Below are 24,248 nucleotides of genomic sequence, written 5' to 3'. Positions count from 1 at the left end.
TTCCTATTTTTTTAGGGTGTGCTCCTATTTTTTAGGGATTGGTTCCTTATTTTTAGGGATTTTGTTTTCTTGTAGATTAAGTATTCCTAATTAGTGTAGAAGTAGTAATCCTTGTTGTATATGAATTTCTAATTTGACTATGACTTGTAAAATGTATTCTAGTAGGAGTAGGATTCCTAATTTAACTCTAACTTGGATTCTTTGTAAATTTCGAATTGTTGTCTATATATACTTGTTATTTTCGTTTGTCTTGTAAATTCTTTCTCTTATTTTTGTTTCACATGTAAGTACCCCCAATCCCCGGCTTGAACGATCCCTGCTTATTCTATACTAACAACTACATTTTTCAGGATTTAAATTGGCGATTGCTTTTGCTCGTATCAGATAGTTGGATTAATGGATTTCACTCATTTCAGTCATACTTGTTTTTTTTTTTTTTCCACCCATTTTTACAATTCGGTGCAGACCGAAACCGCACCGGCCCGAACCGGAAAAACGGTTACACCGAAAATGCGGCCCAGATGTTTGGAAATGCGGTTGCGGTTGGGAAAAAAGCCAAACCAAATTAAACGGTTTGGTTGCGGTTTCAGGCCCAAACCGGCCCGATCCGAACTGAGCCCAGCCCTAAAAAATATTGTTATTCTATTGGTTGGTTTGTAATTTTTTAATAATCAAGAGTTATTTAGACTAAAATTAACAATAATGGCCCCCCAAATTAAAGTCATAATAATTACTTTAATAAATTGCCTTATGTATCTTATAGAATTCTATAAAATATTAATTAAATGAGTGCATTTAAAGGAGAATATTAAAGCATGCTTGATATATGGCATCAAAAATGAAGAAAAAATAGTTTTCCTTTTTTGTTATTCAATATTTGTATTTGAATTTTATAATAAATGTCAATTGTAGAAAAAAAAAATTTATCAATATTTTTGCCCCCCCCCCCCCCCCCCCAATAAGAAGTTTAAGGTTCCGCCACTGTTCCTGGAAGTTGTAATTAATGTCACTAGGTGAATAGAAGCAAACATTATGTTGAACACAAAACACAGAAAACAATGATGAAAATATTTTGAGTGATTTGTCCTCAGATGTCATTGTTAAATGCTTTGTTAGCTTAGCAGAGACATCATGGATTGTTCTACTTTCCAGCCGATCTTTAAGCTACTTGGCATAGGTACCATAGACAAAAATTTGTCACATCCTGTTTGCTTTTGAGAAGATCAACCTTGCCTTCCAACCCAGAGACCAATTGATGAATCGCGTCAACATCAAACCCAATTTGAGAAAAGATTTGATTTCACCTCATTCACCATTTGAGAAAGGATAGTACCAATGTATCATTACAACTAGGTTAAGAGGTTTGTAAAGTAAATACTGCTAGTTGATTATAGTTTATTGTCTATAATTGTCATTTTACAAGAGGATATATATATATATATATATATATATATATATATATATATATAATTCAATAATTCAAATGAAATGGAGGTCAAATGAGCAAATTTGGAGGTGTCAATAGAAATTATATTTGATTGGATACATAAGAAATGCCATTAGCTGACAAGATAGTAACATAAAATATATCAATGATTTATTCTACTTTATTTTATGTGAATTCAACTCTTTGGCTACCTATCTTATACACCATGCACAAACTGTAAGGTCATTTTCAAATGTTAATCTATACTATTATTAAGAGAAGAGGCTTTGTTAGTCAAAATCTAAAATTTAAAACATTCTTTTTGAGTTATTGTGAAGAGGCTCTATAATTTAAAACATTCTTTTTGAGTTATTTTATATAAATTATAAATACATTTAAATTATTTAATCTTCATTTAAAAAGTAATATAAATTCAAAATTAGCTACAATAGAGAGCACTGCTACAGACGTATTTCTAAAGTGGCTAGCTAAAATGACTTTTTAGCTACTTTGGCTAAAATTTGGCTGAAAAATAGCTAGCATTGCTAAAGATGCTCTTATATACCAGTTCTTGGGTATATGCAGTTAGACATTATAATTAATTGTTCTTCATTACCTAGTGTTAAATTATATTTATGGTATGTTTTTGCAGTTTTACATTGGTTAATTATAATTTACTAAAGAAAAGAAATGGATGATAAACTCATTTCAGTGTTAGATTGATATGTGAAATTGGACTACATACAATATGAGAACATGACTAACAACAGAGTATTGATGAGATTTACCTTCAACATAATTGCAACTGCCGGAGGAACTGCCTCAAACATGTCCCCTCCAGCATATTTCAAGTTCTTACTTCCTTGCAGATCAGCCACCACATGGGGTAGATCAAGTACGGTGCAGTCAATTTCTGGGAATGCATCAACAATGGCCTTGGCCATTGTTCCTGTACCACCCCCAACATCAACTAATGATTTCAATCCCTCGAATACCCCCTTGCACTCTTTAAGTAACACGCTGGTCATCAAACGATTATCACTAGCCATGGCATCATTGAAAAGGTTGGCATGACTTGGCATCGAATACCCCCTTGCACTCTTTTTGTGCAAAGAAGCCGGAGTGGACCAATATACGCATGAGGCGGTAAACACAGGGGACTTTTGTTGGGTGAATTGGTAATGCAGATGTGAGCTCAGAAAGAGTTATGGGGCGGCCATGTTTTTTGATGACATCTGGTATACCTAGTTCAATTGCAGATTTGAGGGTCATGAAGTTTATGAAGCTGAAAAAGTGTTTCCATATGTGGCTTGAGCTCGAAGAAGCTGGGTAGAATGCTCTCCACTAGCCCACTTATGGTCAAGGTGCTTAAAGCTATTCAGTCTTTCCATATTGATGATTGGCAGTTTTGTTTAAACCAACGAGAGCACTATATATAGACTAGCGGAGTATTTATGTATATACTTTTCCTCTATATTAATGAGAGGACGTAGAGGGGAGTATAAAGATTTGCTGTTGAACTTTGACTAGAAGGGGAGTATACGGCTTCACTATTAGAGTTGCATTGTTAGTCATCCCATCTCCAATAATCAAACTCCTATACAAATTAGGGTTTATTCAAAATTTCATTTTGATAGTTTCAAACATCCAAATTGATAAAGAAACAAACTCAACAAATAATGTTGACTGTATTAGGGCCTGTCTCATACTAGTTTGGTTCAAATATTGCTGAACATTGAATCCGACCTAGATTAGTCTAAGATGTTCCAATTGTGACCGTCTAAAATTCTCAGTTGATCAACAGTCGGTTAACTGATCAATTCAGTCCCAATGAAAGCTGACATTATGGAAATTCTCAATGTTTCAACTCTTGATAGTGGGAAAATGACGGATGAAGAGAGAAAATAATGGTAAAAGGAGAAAAGTAAAACAAAGAGAGAAAGCAAAAGCAGAAGAAAGAAAATGAAGAACATATGACTTTTTGGACGCCTGGACAAGAAAAGAACAATGAAAAACGAAGAGAAAAGAAAAATAAGAGGAAGAAAGATTAATTTTAACTCTTGAAATAGTGGGAAAATGACGGATGAAGAGGGAAAAGAATGGTGTAAAAGGAGAAAAATAAAACAGAGAGAAACCAAAAGCAGAAGAAAGAATGACGGATGAACAGATGACAATTATGCATATACCCTAATTGTCAATCAAATCTTGACTCAACTTTCCAAACTCGAACACTATTCGGCCGTCATTCCTCTCTTCAAACAAATGCTTCTCTGTTCTATTTTTCTTAACGAATATACCCTAAACATTATCATCAATTGCTATTGCCGTTTGAATCAAATGGGGTTTAGTTTGTCTGTCTTGGGAAATTTCTTCAAATTGGGTCTTCTAAAATGATACACACACACACACATATATATATATAGAGAGAGAGAGAGAGATAAAAAAAAGTCCAACACAAAAGCAACCCCAAACTCAAAGCAGTATGGCTGAGAATGGCTGAGAGGCAATCAAAAAAGGGTACCACTTCAATCTAGCTAACTCATTTTCCTATATATGATTATGTGTATATCATTTTATTAATCAATCAACAAGGTGAAGATGCAGAGAGAGTAAAGAATTAAACCAATGTGAACAGACATAAACAATTAAACAGATGGAAAATCAAAATCCTGTACTCATTATCTTCATTATTCCCACAAAAGGCACCTTATAATTTCTGCATTTAAACCAAAAGAAAAGCCTAAAAACCAATCCCACACAGTAATCAAACACCAACATGACCCTTGAAAAAAAAAAATCAAGGAAAAGCCTATTACTTACGTTCTCTTCTTCTTCTTTTGAAAGAAGCATAACACGAGACCCTGCCCAAACACATTTATCATGTTTGGATTTATAACCTTCTCTACAATCCAATTCAATCATCAAATCAATTGAAGAGAACCCCAAAACTTTAAAATGATGTGCTCATATTTTCCTATATTTCTTTGCCTCTTAATCTTAGTATTTATGCTTAGTCCTCCTTATTTCGAGTCATTTATATTGTTATAGTGTTTTTGTAGGTTTGTCTCATAAAGAGAAGAAAAGAAGTTAAAATGAGCTAACTAGGATTGAAAGACGCCCAGGTCCCAGAATCTGTCTGTGCAGAACATCCAACTTCCTCTAATTACTGGGAGTTACCCACATCGAATCAGACAATGACCCTTATATGCATGGAAAGCTACGGATGTCTATTTTCTGTAGAATTTTACGGATCTCGATTTCGATACTTCTGGAGAAAGTTATAATTATTTGAGTGAAGATAGGTCGGACAGGAAATCTGCTCGGGAATTTACAACCATTCGTGGAGAACTCAAGTTTCGTGGCACAAGATCATCAATCCTAATGTTTCAAGGAAGTTAATTCAGATGAGGATTAAATGATGAACTTATTCCTACTTCTACAAGAGATATTTCAAGGTTTTCCCATTCCAAATGAAGAAATGAATCTAAATCCAAGTTTTACAAGGAAACATGAAGCCAAAGATGAGCAGAAATCTTCCCTATATAAGGGAGCACGAATTTACATGAAAAAGGGAGTCTCGGGAGCACAATGTAGATGCCTATGGAGCAGAGACGACTCATCCATCTTTCCTTTCTTTTTCCCTTCCATTCTTTTTATGTTTTTCCCATGTTTTATTTAGTTATATTTTACTAAACCTTTTTCTTGGGTTAAGATGATGTCCTATCATGATTGCTTATGTACTTTGATGATATATTGATGGATTTATAGTTTATTTATGATGAATTCTTAGTCACTGTTTGAATTGATGCTTTATGTTTATGTTCTTTGATTGATCACCTTAGGGCTTTACATCTAGTAATTAGAAGATGAATTTGAGGCGTACCTGCAATATAATTCAAATTAGCTTCTTGTGATTAAGAGTTGTGAATTACATTATTGTCATACCTGAAGTAATGGTTTGCATGATTCTCTTGTTTTCTAGAAAGTAATGAGTCCTATGTGTTAAATTTATGCCGTACCTGGATAAACTGCATGTTAGGATATACGACCTCTGCCGTACCTGGAGAGAATCATACACTTAAGGAAAACTATGGTCTAAGTGCCGTACCTGGACTTAGATACGGGAATTGTCATCAAAAGAAACAAAAGAATCTGTTAATTGCATTGAAACATAAATAGGATTGTTAGTGGTTGATTCCGAAACCCTAGGTTTTATCATTATTTGTTTCTTTCTTTATTTAATTTTCACATTATTTGTTTAGTTGAAAACCTTAAAACCATATCTTCTTTAGTTTGATTGTTTATGTGTTTTTGTGTTTGGATTAATTAGGTTAGGATTTAAATTGATTATCAATCCTCAGTTGGAACGACCTCGTATTTGCACACTATACTAACGATGATTCGTGCGCTTGCGAGTTTTAATTAAAATTTCACAACATAAAACCCAAAGATAATAAACATATCTGTACCTAATTGAGGGAGTATTTCATTCGGGAGCCCAAGTGTAGACCTATAAATACCTATAACCAAAGCCAAAATTCAATCCATGAGACACTCAAATTCAGAAATTACAAATAGATGAAATCCAAACTAGTGGCACAATTACAGAAAAGAATGATTGACTTTGAGATAAATGGAAGAACAAAATTAAAACAGTGTAAATCGATGCTCACTTTGGGCTTTGCACGGGTTTTTGGGGGAGGATGAGAGGATCAAATCAGGAGGAGGATATGTAGTGGTTGCTGGTCAGTGGTGGAGCGAATCACACAAGAACAGTGGTGGGGAATGGAGGGACGAGCAGGAGAGGAAGAGAACTGCGCTGAATATATTACGAAAATTATGTAGTGAGGAATCACTGAACTATTGTGAGGATTTCCTCACATATTTTTAAAGGAGTGACAACTATATATTCCTCGCCTATTCTAACATTCTGCGATATAATCAAATTTAATTATTTATTTAAAATAATTTTCAGTATTAAAAAATGGGATAATGATAAAAAAGGTCATTTTGAAGTGCCTTATTATAATTCAAACAGCACAAATGTCTCTATGATAATTAAGGTCACTTGTTCACGTTCTACCACTGTACTTCAATTTAATTACAAAACTGCCACCGTCAGTTTTCTCTGGCGGTTTGTAAGAGGTAGACTAAAACGGCACTATTGTTTCGTCTTCTCCACATTACTTCGGAAATTCAAACCTCAAAAAACCGCTCAAACCTACTCCGAAATAGAGAAATATTAATCTCCGGCGGCCACATTCTTAGACACATACCTTCTCCGACGACTGTTTTGCTCAACGGTGAAGCAACGCCGACTCTGAAAAGTACTTCACAGAAAAAGCCCCAAATTTTAGGGATTTGAAGAATTGCAGAACTCGAATCGTCTACCTCGACCGGGTAATCTTTCAGCCTTGATTCTCAGAAACTTCTCTTACTTAATTTCGAGTCATTGATATAGTATTTAGTTTTGGAATTATAAGTCGAATATGATATAATTATTTCTGCATTTGATTCTGAAACAAAACAATTCGATTCCAAGTTTTGGTTTGAGTGAAGATTTAAAGGTTTTTTGAGTGGAGATGATCAATGACTGTCTTCAAATTTTAGTTTGATGCTGTAACATAGCCAGTGACATAGGCTACTGACTGGGTATCATTTGATTTTGGAGGGGCTCTGTTTCCATTTTGGTGTGATTTGATACAGAGACATGGACAGTAACATAACAATTTATATGGAGATAATGACTGTGTGTCATGCTGTTTAGGCTTTAGGCTTTACTTGAATGGAAATTCTGCTAGTGCAAATACATATTTTATAGGCTCAGATAATGAAACTGGCCAGTGAGGTCACTGGCCAGGTCGCTAGACAAGTCAAAGGCCAGATAAGTCACTGGAAAAGGCCAACTCATTGGCAACGTGTGTTAAACTCCTGTCAATGATCATGTAACTGATCATGTAACTGGCCATGTAACTGGCCATGTAACTTACAATGCATGCAACTTATCATGTAACTGGTCATGTAATTGACGTTGTAACTTACAACATATGTAACTGGCCAAGTAACTGATCATGTAACTGACGTTGTCATTGAAATGAGCTGTAACTGACCATGTAACTGATCATGTAACTTACAATATATGTATCTGGCCAAGTAACTGACTACGTAACTGATTATGTAACTGCAAACTCAATCCTAACCTTCTTATTTTTTCAACAGAATTTAAACATCAGAAATGGCAAGAACAAAAAGAAAAGAAAGGGAACCAAGCGATGATGACGAAGACTACCAAGAGGTGGAATCAGAAGATGAAGAACACGATCGAACGATACACAGAAAGAAGAATTCGAAGAAGAGCTTGAAGAAATCAAAAAAAAGGAGACAGGAAGAAATAGAAGAAGAAGAAGAAGAAGAACCATCACTGAAGCAGATTCTCAAGAAGAGCTTAAAATCAAAAAAAAAAAGACAGGAAGAAACAGAAGAAGAAGAAAAAGTAGAACAATCACCAAACAAGGGTTCCTCTTTCGTGCTATTTCAAAAAACTGAAGCAGCACCAAAGAGGAAGAGAAATGTGAAACCAGGACATGTGCAGTACAGGTGCACATTAATAAGTTTCTTGAACACAATTAAAGATAACAAGAAGAATCTCAGTGCAAGAACATTAGATTTGCTCAGGCAGTCACCATTTGGAAATATTGTCGATGCATTCCATGGTGGCTACATAGAGGAGAAGTCAGCCAAGAAATCTGATGATTTCATTACACTCCTCCTGCAGGCCTACGACCATGAAACTGACCTCTTCTTCTTTGGAAAGAAGAAATTCAGGATCTCGACAAGAGATATTTCAAAGATCCTAGGAATGCCAGAAAAAGGTGACTTGGTCCCAAAGACTTCTGAGGGTGCATATCAGTCCGACTTTGTCCAGCAGTTTTTTTCAAACACAGCGAGAATTAACAAGAAAGCCGTGGAGAAAGCTCTGCAAGATGCGCTGAAAGACAATCCAACAACAGAGGATGGGATTGAGAAGAAGGACAAAAATGTGGCAAGATTAATCTTGCTGGACTTGTCCATCAAGTTTCTGTTCCCAAACGCAGGAGGAACAATTTCATGGGACTACGTCAAAGCCTGCGAAAATTTGGATAAGATCGGATCTTATGACTGGGCAAGGGAAGTTGGAAGCTTCTTAAAAAAGTCTATAAAGACTTTGAAAAAGAAAAAGGAGTCAAGCAGCCCATATGGTAATACGGGGGGCTGCGTTCTGATAATACTGGTAAGTTACTGGCAGACTGAGATGTAACTGGTCAAGTCACTAATCAAGACAAACTGCATGTCATTCGTCAAGTCACTATGACTAATTTTTTTTTGTTTTTTGTGCAAGCAGTACTGGTTCTGTCAAAAGACTGGAAAAATCAAGCCAATATCTGGAAGGGAGAACGAAGATCATGGGATGAGAAAATGGGACATCCAGAAGCTGATACAGAATTGGACAAGTTTTAACAGCTTGAAAAAACTAGAGGTATTTTCTTCTCTGTCAAAGTAGTTGTCACTGGCCAAGTAACTGGCCAAGTAGCTATCTTGGTTAAAAGTCACCGATTAAGTCACTATCACACTGCATGTCAATGGCCAATTCACACTTCATGTCACTGGCCTTCATAACTGTTGTAAACATGTCATTGCTCATGTCACATAGCATGTCACTGACATATTGAATATGTTTCTTTCAGAAAATCTTTGAAAACCTGAAGGAGGATAGAGAGGAATCAGAATCCGAGGAAGAGGAGAATAGATCAGATGAAGCAAAGACAGTTCCGGAAAGAGAGGAAAAAGGAACTGATGATCAGAATTGTGAAAACAAAGAAGATAACCTACAAGTTGAGGTGGCTGAACAAGAAACAACTTCAGAAAAAAACAAGTGGGAGAAAGAGCTTCAGAAAAAGGAGGAGGAGATAAGATATATCACTGTGGAGAAAGATAATTTGAAGACAAAACTGAACGAAAAGGAACAGGAACTAAGGAAAATCACGGAGGAAATGATGAATCTGGAGGAACGAAATGCTACACTTGTGACCGACAATTTCTGCCTTGCATCATCGGTGAAGGAGTTAGAGATAAAATTGAAGGAATTGGAGCAAATGTTGAGCCAAAAGACTCACACCTCAACAGCAGCTCAGCAGCACAGCTCCCCACCACCTACCTCTGCAGAAGAAAAAAATGAATCAAATGGAGCTGCATCTAAGGCTGCTGAAAACGCAGAAAATAAAGATCAATCGACTGTTGAGGAAGCTCAGTCCCATGGCATCTGCACAGTCGAAGAATGTGCAGCAGCAGCAGCAGCTCAATCTCCACCTCACTGCACAGTGCAAGAAGAAACTCAATCGACAACTCCATCGCAAAAGAACTCACTGTTCCAGAGCCCCACAGTCTGCATGCTCACAGTCGAAGAAATGGAAAAACAACCTGACATGTTTCAGATAGTAAAAAGTCTTGTAGCTGCGCGTGGCCTTCCACTTTGTACGTTGAGCCCAGAGAAAGAGGAGAAGACACCAGAGGAGAACAAAAAATGAGAGTTAACAATGCGCCTTACAAAGCAACATTCTGGTGAAACTGTATCATCAATGGGTCTCTACTCTTACGTTGTGAGATTAAAGAATAGGAGAAGAATACAGAAAAAGGACAACATTTACTGGTGGGGGGATGTGAAAGCAAAACGAAAGAAGAAAGCAAAGGAGATTGAAGAGAGATTGAAAGAGGCTAAAAAGAAAGAAAAAGAAGAAAAAGAAAAGGAGATGAAGGCCTCACTGCCAGATGCTGAACGTAAAAGGCTAGAACAGATGGTAGCACAACAGAAGTTGGACGATGTACCAGAGGATGTTCGGGAAGCAATAAGACAGATGGACGCTGCAGAAAATGCACAAATCAATAAAGAGCAAGAAGAGAAGCAGCTACCTCCTGAGGTCGTAGACTGGGAGGAGAGCAAAGTATACAAATTTATGGACCAGGACACCAAGAGGAGAGTCCAGAAATACTGGCAAAATGCACCATCAGGGTAATACTTTAATTAAGTCAAAATTCTATTTTAAACTTATTGTCACTGGCCAAGTAACTGTTTATGTAACTATCAAAGTAACTGGCCAAGACGAAAGTTCTATTTTAAACTTATTGTCACTGGCCAAGTCACTGTCCATGTAACTGACAAAGTAACTGGCCAAGTAAAGTCGCTGGCCAAGTCACTGTCCATGTAACTGTGGAAGTAACTGGCCAACGAGTTGGGCAAGTGAAGTCACTGGCCAGGCCAAGTCATTGGGCATGTGATTGTTAAATAAACGACATCACTATCTATGTTACTTACACTATTCATTCTTTGTAGAGTATACTTCTGGGATGGAAGACAGTATGGAGCACAAGTTTCAAGACAGGATTTAAAAGACATGATCATGGACGAACCGATAGCAAGCAATTGCATCGAATGTTATGGAATTCTCTTGACTGATCAGCTGTTGGAGAAAGAATCACAAGGCTTGGATGTCCCAACTTTTATGAATCCCTTGTGCTGGGTAAGTAGTGGAACGATTATCAATCTACAATCAAAGCAAATGATTCTTAATTGATAATAACTTGTCTTCTTTTTTTCTTACAAACAGAATTCTGCAGAAAATTTGACGGTGTATTATGTACATCTGTACCTATGCGAACCACTGTTCCAGAATCTGGCAAGATCCAACTATATATTGTTCCCAATCTCACATGAATCAGGATTTCATCATACACTGCTCATTTTTGACAAGGAATTAAAGAACTGGTCCCACTGTGATTCAAAAAGACCGAAAAAATCATCAACTGGAAAATCCTTTAAAAATGTACAAAAAATGGTATGGAACACTTTCGTCATACTAATTTCATATATTTAATTTAAGCAGAAAGCATATTATTGATTATGTTGCGATGTTGGAAATGCAGGTTGACATGGTAGAACTTTGGATGACAGCAGTAAAAGAACAAGCCGATGACATGCTGGAACAGGGATGCAGAATGAAATTTGATGAAAAGAACAGTTCAGAAGAAGAACTGAAAATGATGGAAGTTCCATTGACTGAAACCGAGAGAGAAAGCATAAAGTGGATCAAGAATAACTATAAAACAAAAATGGCAGTGACAGAACTCAAAGACAACCCTCAGCAAGGAGAAGATTCGTAAGTACACAGCTCTTTAAAAATGTCAATATAATCATTATAAAGTTCAAATTCATTTACTTCAATTTTTATATGATGAACAGATTGGATTGCGGACTTTTTGTAATGTACACAATGGAGATAGAAAATTTCGAAAAAAGGGAAAATTCCAAAGAAGCTCACAAAGGATGATATTTTGAAGTTTAGAGCTCATGTTGTAAAGTCATTTGCAGAAAGTAGGCACAGCTGGAACTCAACACATGAAGAATCGTAGAAATTTGTTTAGGGAATAGGATAGGTTATATAGTTTTTTCGAATTGATTATTCATTTGTTCAATCGGAATTTCAATTTTTTAATATTTTCTTGCAGATATTGCTTCAGTATATAAAAGTTTGTTTGATATGATCTTCTGAAACGAATTCATGTACTTAGGTACCTTTTAAAGTAAGTAACTGGCTAAGTTACAGAGACACTGAATGTCACTGGAAATGGCAACCTGTATGTCATAGACCAAGTCACTGGTCAAGTCACTGTACGTCTCAACTAACTGGCAAAGTCACTGACAACGTAACTGCCCAAGTAACTAGCCTAGACACTAAATGAGTCAATCAATAAGTCTACAGATCTTATAGCAAGACACTGAACAAGTAATCAGCCATGATTTGGCAAAAATAATTGTAAAAGCTAATGTCATGAACCAATACATAAAGCAAGTAACTGTAAAAAAAATTCATGTCCTTATGTAGCCTATAAAGTAACTGGCCAAGTCACTGGCAAAGTAACTGTAAAAAAATTCATGTCCTTATGCACCCTATAAAGTAACTGGCCAAGGCACTGGCAAAGTAACTGACAAAGTCACTCACTAGCAAAAGACAAGACATTACCAAACTGATCTTTTTATTTTTAAATGCAGCGTGCCGCTGCACCGCAACTGCAGCGTTCCGCTGCACAACAACAAACAAAGTTTAAGTTTCAATTAAAAATCTGTAAAAGCTAATGTCATGAACCAATACATAAAGCAAGTAACTGTAAAAAAAATTCATGTCCTTATGTAGCCTATAAAGTAACTGGCCAAGTCACTGGCAAAGTAACTGTAAAAAAATTCATGTCCTTATGCACCCTATAAAGTAACTGGCCAAGTCACTGGCAAAGTAACTGACAAAGTCACTCACTAGCAAAAGACAAGACATTACCAAACTGATCTTTTTATTTTTAAATGCAGCGTGCCGCTGCACAACAACAAACAAAGTTTAAGTTTCAATTAAAAATCTGTAAAAGCTAATGTCATGAACCAATACATAAAGCAAGTAACTGTAAAAAAAATTCATGTCCTTATGTACCCTATAAAGTAACTGGCCAAGTCACTGGCCAAGTAACTTTAAAAACTAATGTCATGAGCCAATAAATAGAACAAGTACAAGTACCTGTAAAAATTAAAGTCACTGCTTATGTCACTTTCTATGTTTGAAATTACCTATCTAACCATTCAACTACAAGTAAACTGCCAGTGGCAGTTATCTAACCCGAGCGCGACTATTTCTCTTGGTTCATTTTCACAATTTCAAAACTCAGAGAAACTTTATACGATTTTTGCCCTAAACTCACAGAAACTGCTCAAAGATTTTCTCTCCGGCTAAAACAGCGGACAACGACTGCTTTCCTCCACCGTAAACGGTGGGTAAGCAAGAGTGATTCACCGACTAAGCCCCAAATTCTAGGGTTCTACAAATTTACCGAAAATTTACCGGTAACTTCCTCCTCCTTCTTTCATATAATTTCGATTTGAATAGCTTGCGTTTTGTTTGAATTAGAAAAGACATATTTCAATTACATGTGGAGTCTCATCAGAAAATGAATTTGCATGCGACATTTGTTTGAATTACATGTGGAATCTGATGAGAAAATGGTGAGACTTGTTTAAATTACATGCGGAATCTAATGAGAGAAAATGATGATTTCTGTTTGAATTACATGTGGAATTTGATGACAAAATGAATTTCCATGTTAGTTTTGTTTGAATTACATGTGGGATGATGCGAGAAAATTTCAGCATTTTGTCATTGTTCAATGTCTTTGTCACTGCCCATGTCGCTGCACTGGTCACTGGCTATGGTCATGTAACTGGTCATGTAACTGGTCATGTCACTATCATAAACATGTGCATAAATATGTCACTGGTTAAGTAACTGTCAAAAATAACTATTGAATTCTAATTTTCTTAACTGTTTACAGGATTTTTTTAAAAAAGTTCGAGGAATGGACCAACTAAAAAGAAAACAAAGTAAGGAATCTGGAGAAGAACAATCTGAAGGACAAAGTCCAGAAGAAACAATTGCAGAAAAGTTGAAAGTGATAAAATGGAAGAAACTGAAAGAGAGAAAAAAGCGAAAGCAGAAAACTGAAGATGAAGAAGAATCAAGTGAAGATGAGGAAGGAACAACTGGAGATGAAGAAGAATCTGATGAAGAACAAGTCCGGCGTAACAAGACGAAGAAGGATAAAAAGAAGAAAACTGGAAACCAGAAAAGAAGAAAACCGGAAGGAACTGAAGATGAAGAACAATCTAATGAAGAACAAGTCCGCAGTAAGAAGAAGAATAAGATTAAAAAGGAGAAAAGAAGAAAAAGGGAAGAAAATGAAGATGAAGAAGAAGTTCATGCAAAGAAGAAGAAGAAAATGGATAAAAGGAAGACCAAAAAAGAGAGTACAAAGAAGAAGGAAGAAACTGACGAGGAAGAAGATACAAAGGATGATGAAGAGGAAAAAGTCCCAGGGAAAAGGAAAAGATATGTAAAAGAGGGTTATGTGCAGTATCGCTGCACAATGCTTGCTTTTCTGAAAACAATTGCAGAAAACAAAAATAACCTGACTGAAGGTACTTTAGAGCTGCTGCAGAAAACACCCTTTGCAACGCTGATAGATGCATTCCATGGAGGTTCAATTAAAGAAAAGGATGCAAAGAAATCAGATGATTTAATCACACTTCTGCTACAAGCATACAACAGTGACACAGACCTTTTTGTGTTTGGGAACAGGAAATTCAGAATGTCAACAAGTGATATATCTATGATTTTAGGAGTGCCGGCATCCGGGTTATCAGTACCAAAGACCAAAGAAGGGGCATACAAATCTGAGTTCGTGACTAAATACTTTGACAAAAAGCAGAGGATCAACAAGGCGGCTGCAGAGGAAGCTTTGAAGAAGGCATTGGCAGAAACTCCAGAAACAGGGGATGAAAAAACGAAACGGGACAGAAATGTTGTCGTATTAGTACTCTTGAACCTTTTCATCAAACTCCTGTTCCCAAACTCTGGAGGAACAATATCTTGGGACTATATAAGAGTATGTGAAGAGGTGGAAAGTCTGGGAAAATATAGCTGGGCAAAGGAAGTTGGCGACTTCCTTAAAAAATCAATTAAACGAAAGGCAAAAGAATCCCAAAACATGGCAGGTTGCGTGATATTGGTGATGGTAAATTCCTGTAACTTGTTAAAAATTTGTTTATGCATGATTTTGCTGTCGTATGCTGTTGTAACTACAAAAACTAGATCAGTGTCATGTCACTGTTAAGGTCACTGGACAGGTAACTGGCTAGGTCACTGTTAATGTTACTGTCATGTTTTTGTCACTGACAATGTCACTGTTGTATTTGCATATGTCATTGGTTATGTTTGTGATATTCATATGGGTAAGCAGCTGTTTGAAAAATAACTAACTAGTTTTCTATTTTTATTTTTTATTTTCCAAACAGTATTGGTTTTGCCACAAGACGGGAGTAGTGCCGCCAATCTCTGGAAGAGAAACCGAAAAACACGGAATAAGAAAGTGGCAATTAAAGACCCTGATAGAAAAAAAAGGGGATTTCAACACCATGGGAAAGTTGAAGGTATGTTAATTTGATGTAGATAAACTAGGTCAATGGTCTTGTCACTGGGTCTTGTCACTTGCTCAGTGACCTGGTCTTGGTCAGGTCACTGACCAAGTCATTGACTATGTAACTGCTCATGTTATTGTTATATTTTCATGTCACAGTGCATGTATCTTTGCATGTCTATGATTGTGTTGTTGTTTTTTTTCTGTCACTGCTTATGTCACTGACAACTTTTGTAATTTTGTTTCAGAAAATCTTTGATAAAGTTAAAGAAGATGCAGAGGAAGAAGATTCTGAGTCTAATACAGACACAGAAAGTAAAGAAAAAAAGAATGATGGGCAAGAAGATATTGTTGAAAATAGAACCAGTGGAAACATTAAGGATGAGAAGATGGAGACAGAGATAGGGAAGACCAATGAAGAGAAGAACAAATTACAGAGAAAGCTGGAGGGAAAGGAAGAAGAGCTAAGTGCTTTGAAAAAAGAAGTTGAGGAGAAAGACAAGGAAATTGGCAGAATAAAAGAAGAGAATGAGGATGTGTTATTGGAAAATGAGGTGCTGAAAATTGAGAAAGCCTCACTAATTAACAGAGTGAAGCACTTGGAGGGCATAGTGATGGCACTAACTGAGAAGTTTGAGTCGCCAATAGCACGTCCAGGTGATGACAACGACTCAACTCCTCCTCCCCCACCACCTAGTTTCCCTCCGCCAAAACCAAAGGCCCCTCAGGACAAGCCAACTGACAGCAAGCACTCCAAAAACACAAAATCTCAAGGTGGTAGTCAGGGAACTCAATCATAACCTGCCTGCTCCACAGCAAGCGCATCTGAGATGGCATCTGCAGCACCTCACTCAACCGACCAAGGACATCAGTCACCACTTCAATGCCTTGCCCAAGCAGCTGCACAGATTCATTCACCAACCTCTCCTGAGGTTAAATTGAGAATGACGGAAGATGCTTGCACACCGAATACTGCTTGGGTTAATGCATTGTTTGTGTTTCCACCTCCGGGCGTGTTTCAAACTCCACCTCCAAGAAAAGTCAGTTTGGAAGATATGCAAGCAGAGCCAAACAAGTATCAGATCATTATATCACCAGAGGTTCAGCCTGTTTTTGACGTCGAACCAGTCAATTACATTCCTCCTACAGAACAGATGACAAGAGCTGAGTTCATCAAGCCAATTTTAGAGGAGATATCAGGGCAGGACTCAGAATCTATTGGCCTCTATTGTTATGTGGTTAGGACGAAGAGAAAGGAGAGAGTACAAAAAACACATCATATTTTCTGGTGGGACGAGGTGAAAGAGCAAAGGCAGAGGGCGAAAATGACCAGAATCACAGCACAGGAAAAGAAAAAAGGACAGACAGCTGAACAGAAGCCACAGGAGGAAGTGATACTGGATTTGACGATTAATGTGGATGACGAGGAACAAACAGAAAAAAACGAAATTGAAGTGATAGATTGGCAAAAACGACAACTGTACAACCTACTTGACAGCCCAACTAAAAGCAAACTAGAGAAGTACTGGAACAAGGCAGAACAAAGGTAATGTTTCATGTTACAGCTCACAAGATAGTGACTTAACTTGCCATGTAGCTGTCTGAGTCACTGGACAAGTCACTGTCCAGATCATGGCAATTGCCATGTAGCTGGCCTAGTCACTGGTCAAGTCACTGTCCAAATCATGGCAATTGCCATGTAGCTGGCCAAGTCACTGTCCAGATCATGGCAATTGCCATGTAGCTGGCCTAGTCACTGTCCAGATCATGGCAATTGCCATGTAGCTGGCTAAGTCAGTGATCAACTCACTGTCCAGATCATGGCAATTGCCATGTAGCTGGCCAAGTCACTGTCCAGATCATTGGCAAGTGAAAAGTAACTGGCTAAGTCACAGGACTAACAACGTTCTATGTTATGCAGCGTATTATTCTGGGAGGGAAAAGAGCCTGGAAGCGAAATCACAAGGGCAGATGTCAAAATGTTCATAAGCGATCAATCAATAGCAAACAACTGGATTGATTGCTATGGGGAAATGTTGAAGGATGAACTGCAAAACGAAAGTTCACAAAGTTTGGGAAGATCTGCTTTTATGCATAGCATGTGTTGGGTAAGTATGACGAGCACTTTCTATAAACATTGAATCCTTATCTCTCATTCTTTGTTTATTTATAACTCGTTCTATGTATTTCTTTCTTTCTTTTTTTAAATAGTATTCGACAATACATTTAACTGTGAGAAACCTCCATCAATACTTGTGTGAGCCGCTGTTCCAAAACATGGGAAAATGTAGCATGCTTTTCTTCCCAATTACCCATAATGAAGAATTTCACCACACGCTCTTGGTCTTTGACAAGGACATACCGCAATGGCTGCATTTTGATTCAATGAAACCAAGAAGAGCAGGAACAGGGGAGTGCTTTAAAAGTATAAAAAAATTGGTAAGAAACTTCTTACTGACCATGTAACTTACCATGTAACTATCACTCACTAATCTGTTAAAAACTACAGGTTGAAATGGTCGAGCTGTGGATGAGAGCAGTGAAAGATCAAGCAGATGATATGCTGCAGCAAGGCTGCCGAATGAAATTTGACAAGAGTCAAAGCACTCACACAAAATTAAAGATGGTTGAAAGTATTTTGAGCGATGACGAAATAAGAACAATAAGCTGGATAAAGGAAAATTATGATGGTGGAAGGATCCCTTTGAACCATGCCAGAATCTGCCCCCAACAAGACCAAGGATCGTAAGTCTATATTCAAAAATTTAAAATGATAACTTTACTGTTACTAAGTTTGGTCAAAATCATTAACTTGAAATTTTTAATTGTCAACAGATTAGACTGCGGACCTTTTGTAATGTATTACATGGACAGAATGACAAAAGAGGAGAAGCTGCCAAACAAAGTCACCAAAGCTCAGATGATGAAGTTCAAAGCTCAAATATTCAAAAAATTTGCAGAACATAAGCAGAGCTGGAACTCAGCAAATTAAGAATTTTAGAAATTTGTTTGTTTAGTTCAAAATTTCAGAAATTTGTTTGTTTAGTTCAGCAAATATACTTGTATGGATCTTTTTATTCAAGTTTAATGCATCTTCTGAATTCATAGGGCAAGTCACTGACTATGTAAATATGAAGAACGCATATAATTGAAAGTGTCATTGTTAAATTCACTACTGCCCATTATGTAACTGCTTAAGTCACTGGCCAAGTAAAAAGAAAACTGAATGTCAGTGGCCAAGTCACTAGACAAGTTACTGTAAAACTCAAGTAACTGACCAAGTCACTGATAATGTAGCTGACCATGTAACTGACAATGTAACTTACAATATATGTAACTAACCATGTAACTGAACATGTAACTAAACATGTAGCTGAATATGTAACTGGACAAAAAACATTAAAACTATAAGTCACTAGAGAAGTCACAGCCAAAATGATATTCCTATTTCAGTTTGCAGCGTGCCGCTGCACCGCAACGGCAGCGTTCCGCTGCCAATTAATAAACCAAAGTTGTTGTAGCTACTTCATTTTTTAATTTTCATTAATATTTGCAGCGTGCCGCTGCATCGCAACGGCAGCGTTCCGCTGCCAATGACCAAATCTATATGCAGTAATCCAACTACAAGTCATAGAACAAGTCACCGACAAGATAACTAAAAACTAATGTCAATGGACAAATCAATTAGTTTACAAATGGTTATGTCACTGTACATGTAACTATTAAAACCTGTAGACACAAAGAATACTGAAGGATTTATAAAAGAAGAAAGCAGAAAAACTGTCTCATAGTCAAAAAAAAAAAATTCCAATGAGTAAGCACCTTACAAGCACTTCTTATCATTTATTGAAAAAAATGAAAAATCAAAACAAATATTCAAACTGTATTGGAGTCACTTGCTATGTCACTTGCCATGTCACTGTTAAAGGCATGTAGGCAGAATTGAACCTATATCGGAGCTGTACAACTCTTTCTGTTGTGACCATCACATTTTCCACACCTACCACACTTGATCACCCTGGTTTTCTCGCTCCTTTTTCTGAACCTCTTCTTTCTAGGCCTTCCCGGTGGTCTTCTAGTCAAAGGCGGCTGCAAGATCACAGCATCTCTACCAAAATCATGCACTTGCTTAGAAATAGAGGGAAGAGGATTAATTGGGAAAGAATAAGTTTCTCGATATTTATCCACCTTGTACAGCTCATTGACATACAAATACGGGGAAGAACCATGTTGTTGGATCACTACAAGTGCATGGGAACATGGGAAGCCATACAGCTGCCATTCTCCACACGAACAAAACAGACTTTCCAAATTTACCATGCTATTGTACTTCTGGCAGTGAACTTCATACACATAGGTATCAGACCTGCTCACTCTCCAATGCCTTCCGACTTCCAAATTGTCCTTCAGCTTCTTTTCAATCACTGGGCACAACTCAGAAAACCATTCATGAGCATCCTGCTTCCGAGCAGCAATTGAAGCCATGGACTTCACTCTAATGCCATCATTAATATCAAGAATAGGAAGACTCTTCAAAGGCAACACCCAATTATTGAAAGACTCAGCCAAGTTATTTGTCATTTCACCAAATCTTTCACCATTAAAGTAAGCCATACACCAGTTCTCCTTGGGAAGATCCTCCAGAAATTGAGCAACTATGTCCCCACCTTCACTCCTCAAGATTTCCATGTTGAACTCATACATCTCCGGTGTGCGAGAATAAGCACAACACATAAACAAGTAAGGAATCCGATCCTTGAGGTAAGATCCAGCTGGAAATTTGTCAGAAAGGTTAGACATCAGGTGTCTAAAACAAAACCCATGTGGATTATTAGGAAACACTCTAGGGAAAGCACTAACAAGCCCAACATGACGATCAGAAATGAATGTCACCCTCCTCATAGGGTGTTTTGCAAACTCTTCAGCCAAAACCTCAAGAAAAAATCTCCAATTACTCTCATTTTCAGAATCCACAATAGCATAAGCAACTGGATACAAGCCTGAACAGAAAAACAAAATGATGTCACTGTCATGTAACTGACCATGTCGCTGACATAACTGCATATTACTTGACAGTGACATGGCCAGAGACATGTCATTCAAATCACAGAACATTTAGGTCATTGGACATGTAACTGTCAATGAACATGTAAGTGACCATGTCAGTAGCTATGTAACTAACCATGTCACTTACATTACAAAAAAAAAAAACAAGACATGGCAGCAAATAGAAAACAAGAAAAATAAAAAACTACAAGTAATGAAGGAGATTCAACCTTGATTGGCATCCTTTGCCGATGCAGCAATAATCTGCCCCTTGTACTTGTTGGTGATGAATGTAGCATCAATGAAAAGAATAGGTCTACAAGATTGAAAACCCTTCATCCATGCACCATAGCTCACAAACATACGCTGAAACCTGTGTGTTTCTCGATGAAACTCAACCACTATCCTAGAGTCGGGGTTTGACTTCATAACAGACTCACTGAACCAAAGTAGCTGAGCATAAGACTCAGCTTCATCACCATGTAGGGCTGTTTTTGCCAACTCCGTACCATACCAAACTGTACGATAAGCAACATCCAAACCATAATCACTCTTGATCTCATCAGCTATATCAATTGGCTTTTTGTTTGGATTGGCACGAATCTTATCAAGCACAATAGACTTGACAACCTTGGATCCCATCATCTTACTCTTCTGCAAACGAATCACACCATGACAAGTGTGAACATTAACCAACCTTTTAATCATAAAGAAACCATTAGCCCTACATAAATAAGCCTTCACCAGCCAATTGCAGCCTTGAGAATGTTTCTTAGAACACTGAGCAATAACACGAACCTTGTCATTTCTAACAAACTCATATGAAAAGCCAATTTCTATAGCATACTTACGCAGCTTATCCCTAAACTCAACAACCCCACCCTCAAACTTTTGGCCTTCAGAATGAATATAACTCTCCCAACCTTTCGTCATATAACTCTTCGGTGCCTCTGCCCTATAACACCCCAAATAATCATTCTCCTCAAGCATGGTACTAGAATCCTCACACACTGTGTTACTCACCACACTTTCACTAATAGAAGGCAAATCAGTCACAAACACTTCAACAAAATCAGAATTGTAACGAACCAAATTCCTAAAAATCATTCTCATATCAACTTCACTCTCTAGAAAACATGAAGTAGAATCCGGAGGAATAATGTACCTCAACATGAAATTGCCTTGAATCAAATCCGGAAAACGAGAGCGTATGGAATTGCATAGGTCAACAAACGACCAATTATGCAACAATGGAACTGTCGCTGCTTCACCAGAATAAATAAACTTGACAACATAGCTAGTATCCATAACAACTGCACAAGAATAAAACAAATCACTATCCATGTCACTACTAAGGAAATCAACAGAATCAACACAAACAAGTCACTGCCAAAGTAACTGTTAATGCCTGAACAGAAGAACAACCTCATACTCGCAAAATAAATGATAATTCCTGAACAAAACAGCAGTATTAAAAATGTAACTGGCCATGTCACTGATAAAAAAATCATAGTATAGAACAAATATAGTACAGCAATAGCACAAAACATCATCAACAATTCAACATAGCACTGAGTCCGACGAAGGAGAAGAAAACAGTAATCCAAAACGAACAATTCAACAATTTAACACAAACAACAAAAATACACTGCAAAATCCAAAACGAACAAATTCACAGAGAGATGGCTTACCGATCAAATCAGAGAAAACCAGAGAGAGGAAGAAATAGAGAGACTGTAACTAAGCACTGAGTCAACGAAGAAGAAGAACACAATAACGTGATCAAGACGAACATCGACGAAGCCAGAGATCCAGAAAAAGAGAAAAGAGCTGAGGAAGCTCCAAAACCACTTTCAGATCGTCGCAGAGGCACAAAGAGAAATCGGAAGCTTCCGACGGAGAGAGCGGCGAAGAAAAAATCTCGGAAAGAGATCTCCGATCAAATCGAATCGGAAGCTTTTTGATCAAAGGAGAGAGAAAATTTGAGCTCCCCGATTTTGAAATGGAAGGTTATAAAGGTTTGTTACCTTAGGGGCAGAATCGGAATGATAAAAATTAAAAACTGACCTTTTTTAACATGACCTCATTATTCATAAGGACTAAACTAATATTAATAACAATTTACAATGGACCTTCTTATCAAGTGGAAAACTAGGTGACCTTATTATCATTTCACTATCTAAAGTGACCTTTTCCATCATTTCCCTTTAAAAAATTTACTTCACTAATAATATTTATTAAATCATTAATTAAATAAAGTCTACAAATAATCTATCCAAAAATAATTATAGCTAATAAAAAAGAAAAAAAATAATTTACCAAGACTAGCAAAAACCTAAACCAAATATTACTCAAAATTAAGAGGAAAGTAGGTCCGCCCTGAAGAGAGAGAAACCCTAAGGCCGGACTTCCATCTTTGCAATATCGTTCCTCGCCCGGACGTCCTGGCTGTCCTCTGGCCTCGCCGCCGTCGTGGGGCTGCTGCCGGACGAGTAAATCGACGCCAATAGCTCCTCCCGATCCGTCAGGGAAGGTTTCGCGCAAGGCTTTAGTGTGTGGTTTCCCGGCTGGGTTGGGGCGAGATGGTGGGTGTGCAGAACAGGTTCGGCAAGCGATCCCTGCTGATGGTTTTTCGCCGACGGCGCCATGGGTCGGATCGACGGTGGTGTGGGATGCGAGGATCCGGATCGGGGATGGTTTTTTTCCGTGGCGGCATCGGCTTGTGGCGGTTCGGGTCGTGGATGGTGAGTGGCCGTGGCGGCGTGGATTGTGGCTATGCAGGTCGTGGTGATGCAGGTCGTGGGTCGACAGAGCATGGCCGGATTGGTTCGTACGGCAGGGGAGGCTGACAATGGTGGACTGGCCCAAACCAGCTTGATGGGCCTTGCGTGGCTTTCTGTGGTGGCTGCACTTTTGGGCTTTTAGTTTTTGGGGAACCTAGTGGGTTTCGGCCCAATCAGGACACTTCGTGTGTTTCTAGTCTACAAGCTATGGGTTCTTTTTACACCTAGTTAATGAATCTTCCGGAGTACCACAATTGAGTGCATTGACGAAGGGAGATTCACAATAGTTTTCTTTGTGTTGATGGAATTGTCATAGTTTGTAAGCTTTCAAATAAGTGAACTTCATTGTACTAGTGGATGGTACCCGTATTCCCTTACATGCTTGACCACTGATGTAGGGTACAAGCATATAAGGCTTATTTGTATGTGCCGTTCTGGCTTTGGGATTAAATGAAATCTCTATTACTCTGTCAAAAAAAAACCAAATATTACTCAAGACTAATTTGTGAATCACAAACTATTAGCGTGAGTGATGGCATAACATTAGGGATGTAATATATTGTAATTGTATCGTAGTTAGTACTTACATTTTCTATGTATGGTAGAGAATAGAGACGTAAGTCAATTGTATTCCTGTAGATCTATTTATATACCTCCACTGTGAGATGAATCAAATATCAGAAAATTCATTCTCTGAACATTGTTTTATTTGACTTGGTATCAGAGCAAAGATCCGAAAAGGACTTTGTCTCTCTTTTCTTCTTTAGTCTTCTCTCAATCCAAGGAAGAACAGTTGACATAGAATCCATTTGGGTTAGACGACGTCGTTCTCCACTGTTGGCCGACGTCTTCTTTGTTTTCTCGATCAGCTTCATCATCTCACCGTCAATTCGATCGGCTTCATCTTCATCCCAAGACCGCCGTCGCTTCTCTAGTTCAGACCGGCCTCA

At 37.7% G+C, this 24,248-nt stretch overlaps 3 protein-coding genes, 1 long non-coding RNA gene and 1 pseudogene across 9 annotated transcripts; 2 read left to right on the top strand and 3 right to left on the bottom strand.

Annotated features, from left to right (window-relative positions):
- Positions 1–2,053: 2,053 nt before the first annotated feature.
- LOC133736816 (trans-resveratrol di-O-methyltransferase-like) lies at positions 2,054–2,897 on the bottom strand (annotated as a pseudogene).
- A 28-nt stretch (positions 2,898–2,925) lies between these two features.
- LOC133736809 (uncharacterized) lies at positions 2,926–6,252 on the bottom strand. Its single transcript, XR_009859753.1, has 3 exons — positions 6,100–6,252; positions 5,896–5,946; positions 2,926–4,328 (listed from the first exon to the last, which is right to left on the bottom strand). It is a non-coding gene; the product is annotated as an uncharacterized LOC133736809 (long non-coding RNA).
- Positions 6,253–7,965: 1,713 nt separating this feature from the next.
- LOC133727457 (uncharacterized) lies at positions 7,966–9,990 on the top strand. Its single transcript, XM_062155037.1, has 3 exons — positions 7,966–8,696; positions 8,808–8,942; positions 9,151–9,990. The coding sequence occupies exons 1-3, from the start codon at positions 8,286–8,288 to the stop codon at positions 9,988–9,990; spliced, it is 1,386 nt and encodes a 461-aa protein (XP_062011021.1). The 5' UTR covers positions 7,966–8,285.
- A 203-nt stretch (positions 9,991–10,193) lies between these two features.
- LOC133727447 (uncharacterized) lies at positions 10,194–11,787 on the top strand. Its single transcript, XM_062155029.1, has 5 exons — positions 10,194–10,472; positions 10,794–10,980; positions 11,068–11,295; positions 11,384–11,616; positions 11,700–11,787. The coding sequence occupies exons 1-5, from the start codon at positions 10,213–10,215 to the stop codon at positions 11,785–11,787; spliced, it is 996 nt and encodes a 331-aa protein (XP_062011013.1). The 5' UTR covers positions 10,194–10,212.
- A 7,416-nt stretch (positions 11,788–19,203) lies between these two features.
- Positions 19,204–22,308, bottom strand: LOC133724841 (uncharacterized). 6 transcript variants are annotated; one of them, XM_062151721.1, is made up of 4 exons: positions 22,207–22,308; positions 21,681–21,828; positions 20,746–21,169; positions 19,204–20,469 (listed from the first exon to the last, which is right to left on the bottom strand). In XM_062151721.1, the coding sequence occupies exons 2-4, from the start codon at positions 21,735–21,737 to the stop codon at positions 19,418–19,420; spliced, it is 1,533 nt and encodes a 510-aa protein (XP_062007705.1). In that variant the 5' UTR covers positions 21,738–21,828; positions 22,207–22,308; the 3' UTR covers positions 19,204–19,417. The 6 variants fall into 6 exon arrangements, with proteins under 6 accessions (XP_062007705.1, XP_062007703.1, XP_062007704.1 ...); XM_062151719.1 differs by having other exon boundaries at positions 20,746–21,828; XM_062151720.1 differs by lacking the exon at positions 22,207–22,308 and having other exon boundaries at positions 20,746–21,548; positions 21,681–22,003.
- Positions 22,309–24,248: the final 1,940 nt, after the last annotated feature.

This window comes from Rosa rugosa, chromosome 1, assembly GCF_958449725.1.
Source record: "Rosa rugosa chromosome 1, drRosRugo1.1, whole genome shotgun sequence".
Lineage (NCBI taxonomy): Eukaryota > Viridiplantae > Streptophyta > Magnoliopsida > Rosales > Rosaceae > Rosa > Rosa rugosa.
This window is presented reverse-complemented; position numbering and strand designations above follow the sequence as displayed.

Coding starts and splice junctions, on each gene's coding strand:
- LOC133727447 (XM_062155029.1), top strand. CDS start 10,213: ATGAAGGCCTCACTGCCAGATGCTGAACGTAAAAGGCTAGAACAGATG. Junction 10,473..10,793: donor TGGCAAAATGCACCATCAGG/GTAATACTTTAA, acceptor CATTCTTTGTAG/AGTATACTTCTGGGATGGAA. Junction 11,617..11,699: donor CCTCAGCAAGGAGAAGATTC/GTAAGTACACAG, acceptor TATGATGAACAG/ATTGGATTGCGGACTTTTTG.
- LOC133727457 (XM_062155037.1), top strand. CDS start 8,286: ATGCCAGAAAAAGGTGACTTGGTCCCAAAGACTTCTGAGGGTGCATAT. Junction 8,697..8,807: donor GCTGCGTTCTGATAATACTG/GTAAGTTACTGG, acceptor TTGTGCAAGCAG/TACTGGTTCTGTCAAAAGAC. Junction 8,943..9,150: donor ACAGCTTGAAAAAACTAGAG/GTATTTTCTTCT, acceptor TGTTTCTTTCAG/AAAATCTTTGAAAACCTGAA.
- LOC133724841 (XM_062151717.1), bottom strand. CDS start 21,859: ATGGATAGTGATTTGTTTTATTCTTGTGCAGTTGTTATGGATACTAGC. Junction 20,470..20,745: donor GGCAAAGGATGCCAATCAAG/GTTGAATCTCCT, acceptor TTTTCTGTTCAG/GCTTGTATCCAGTTGCTTAT.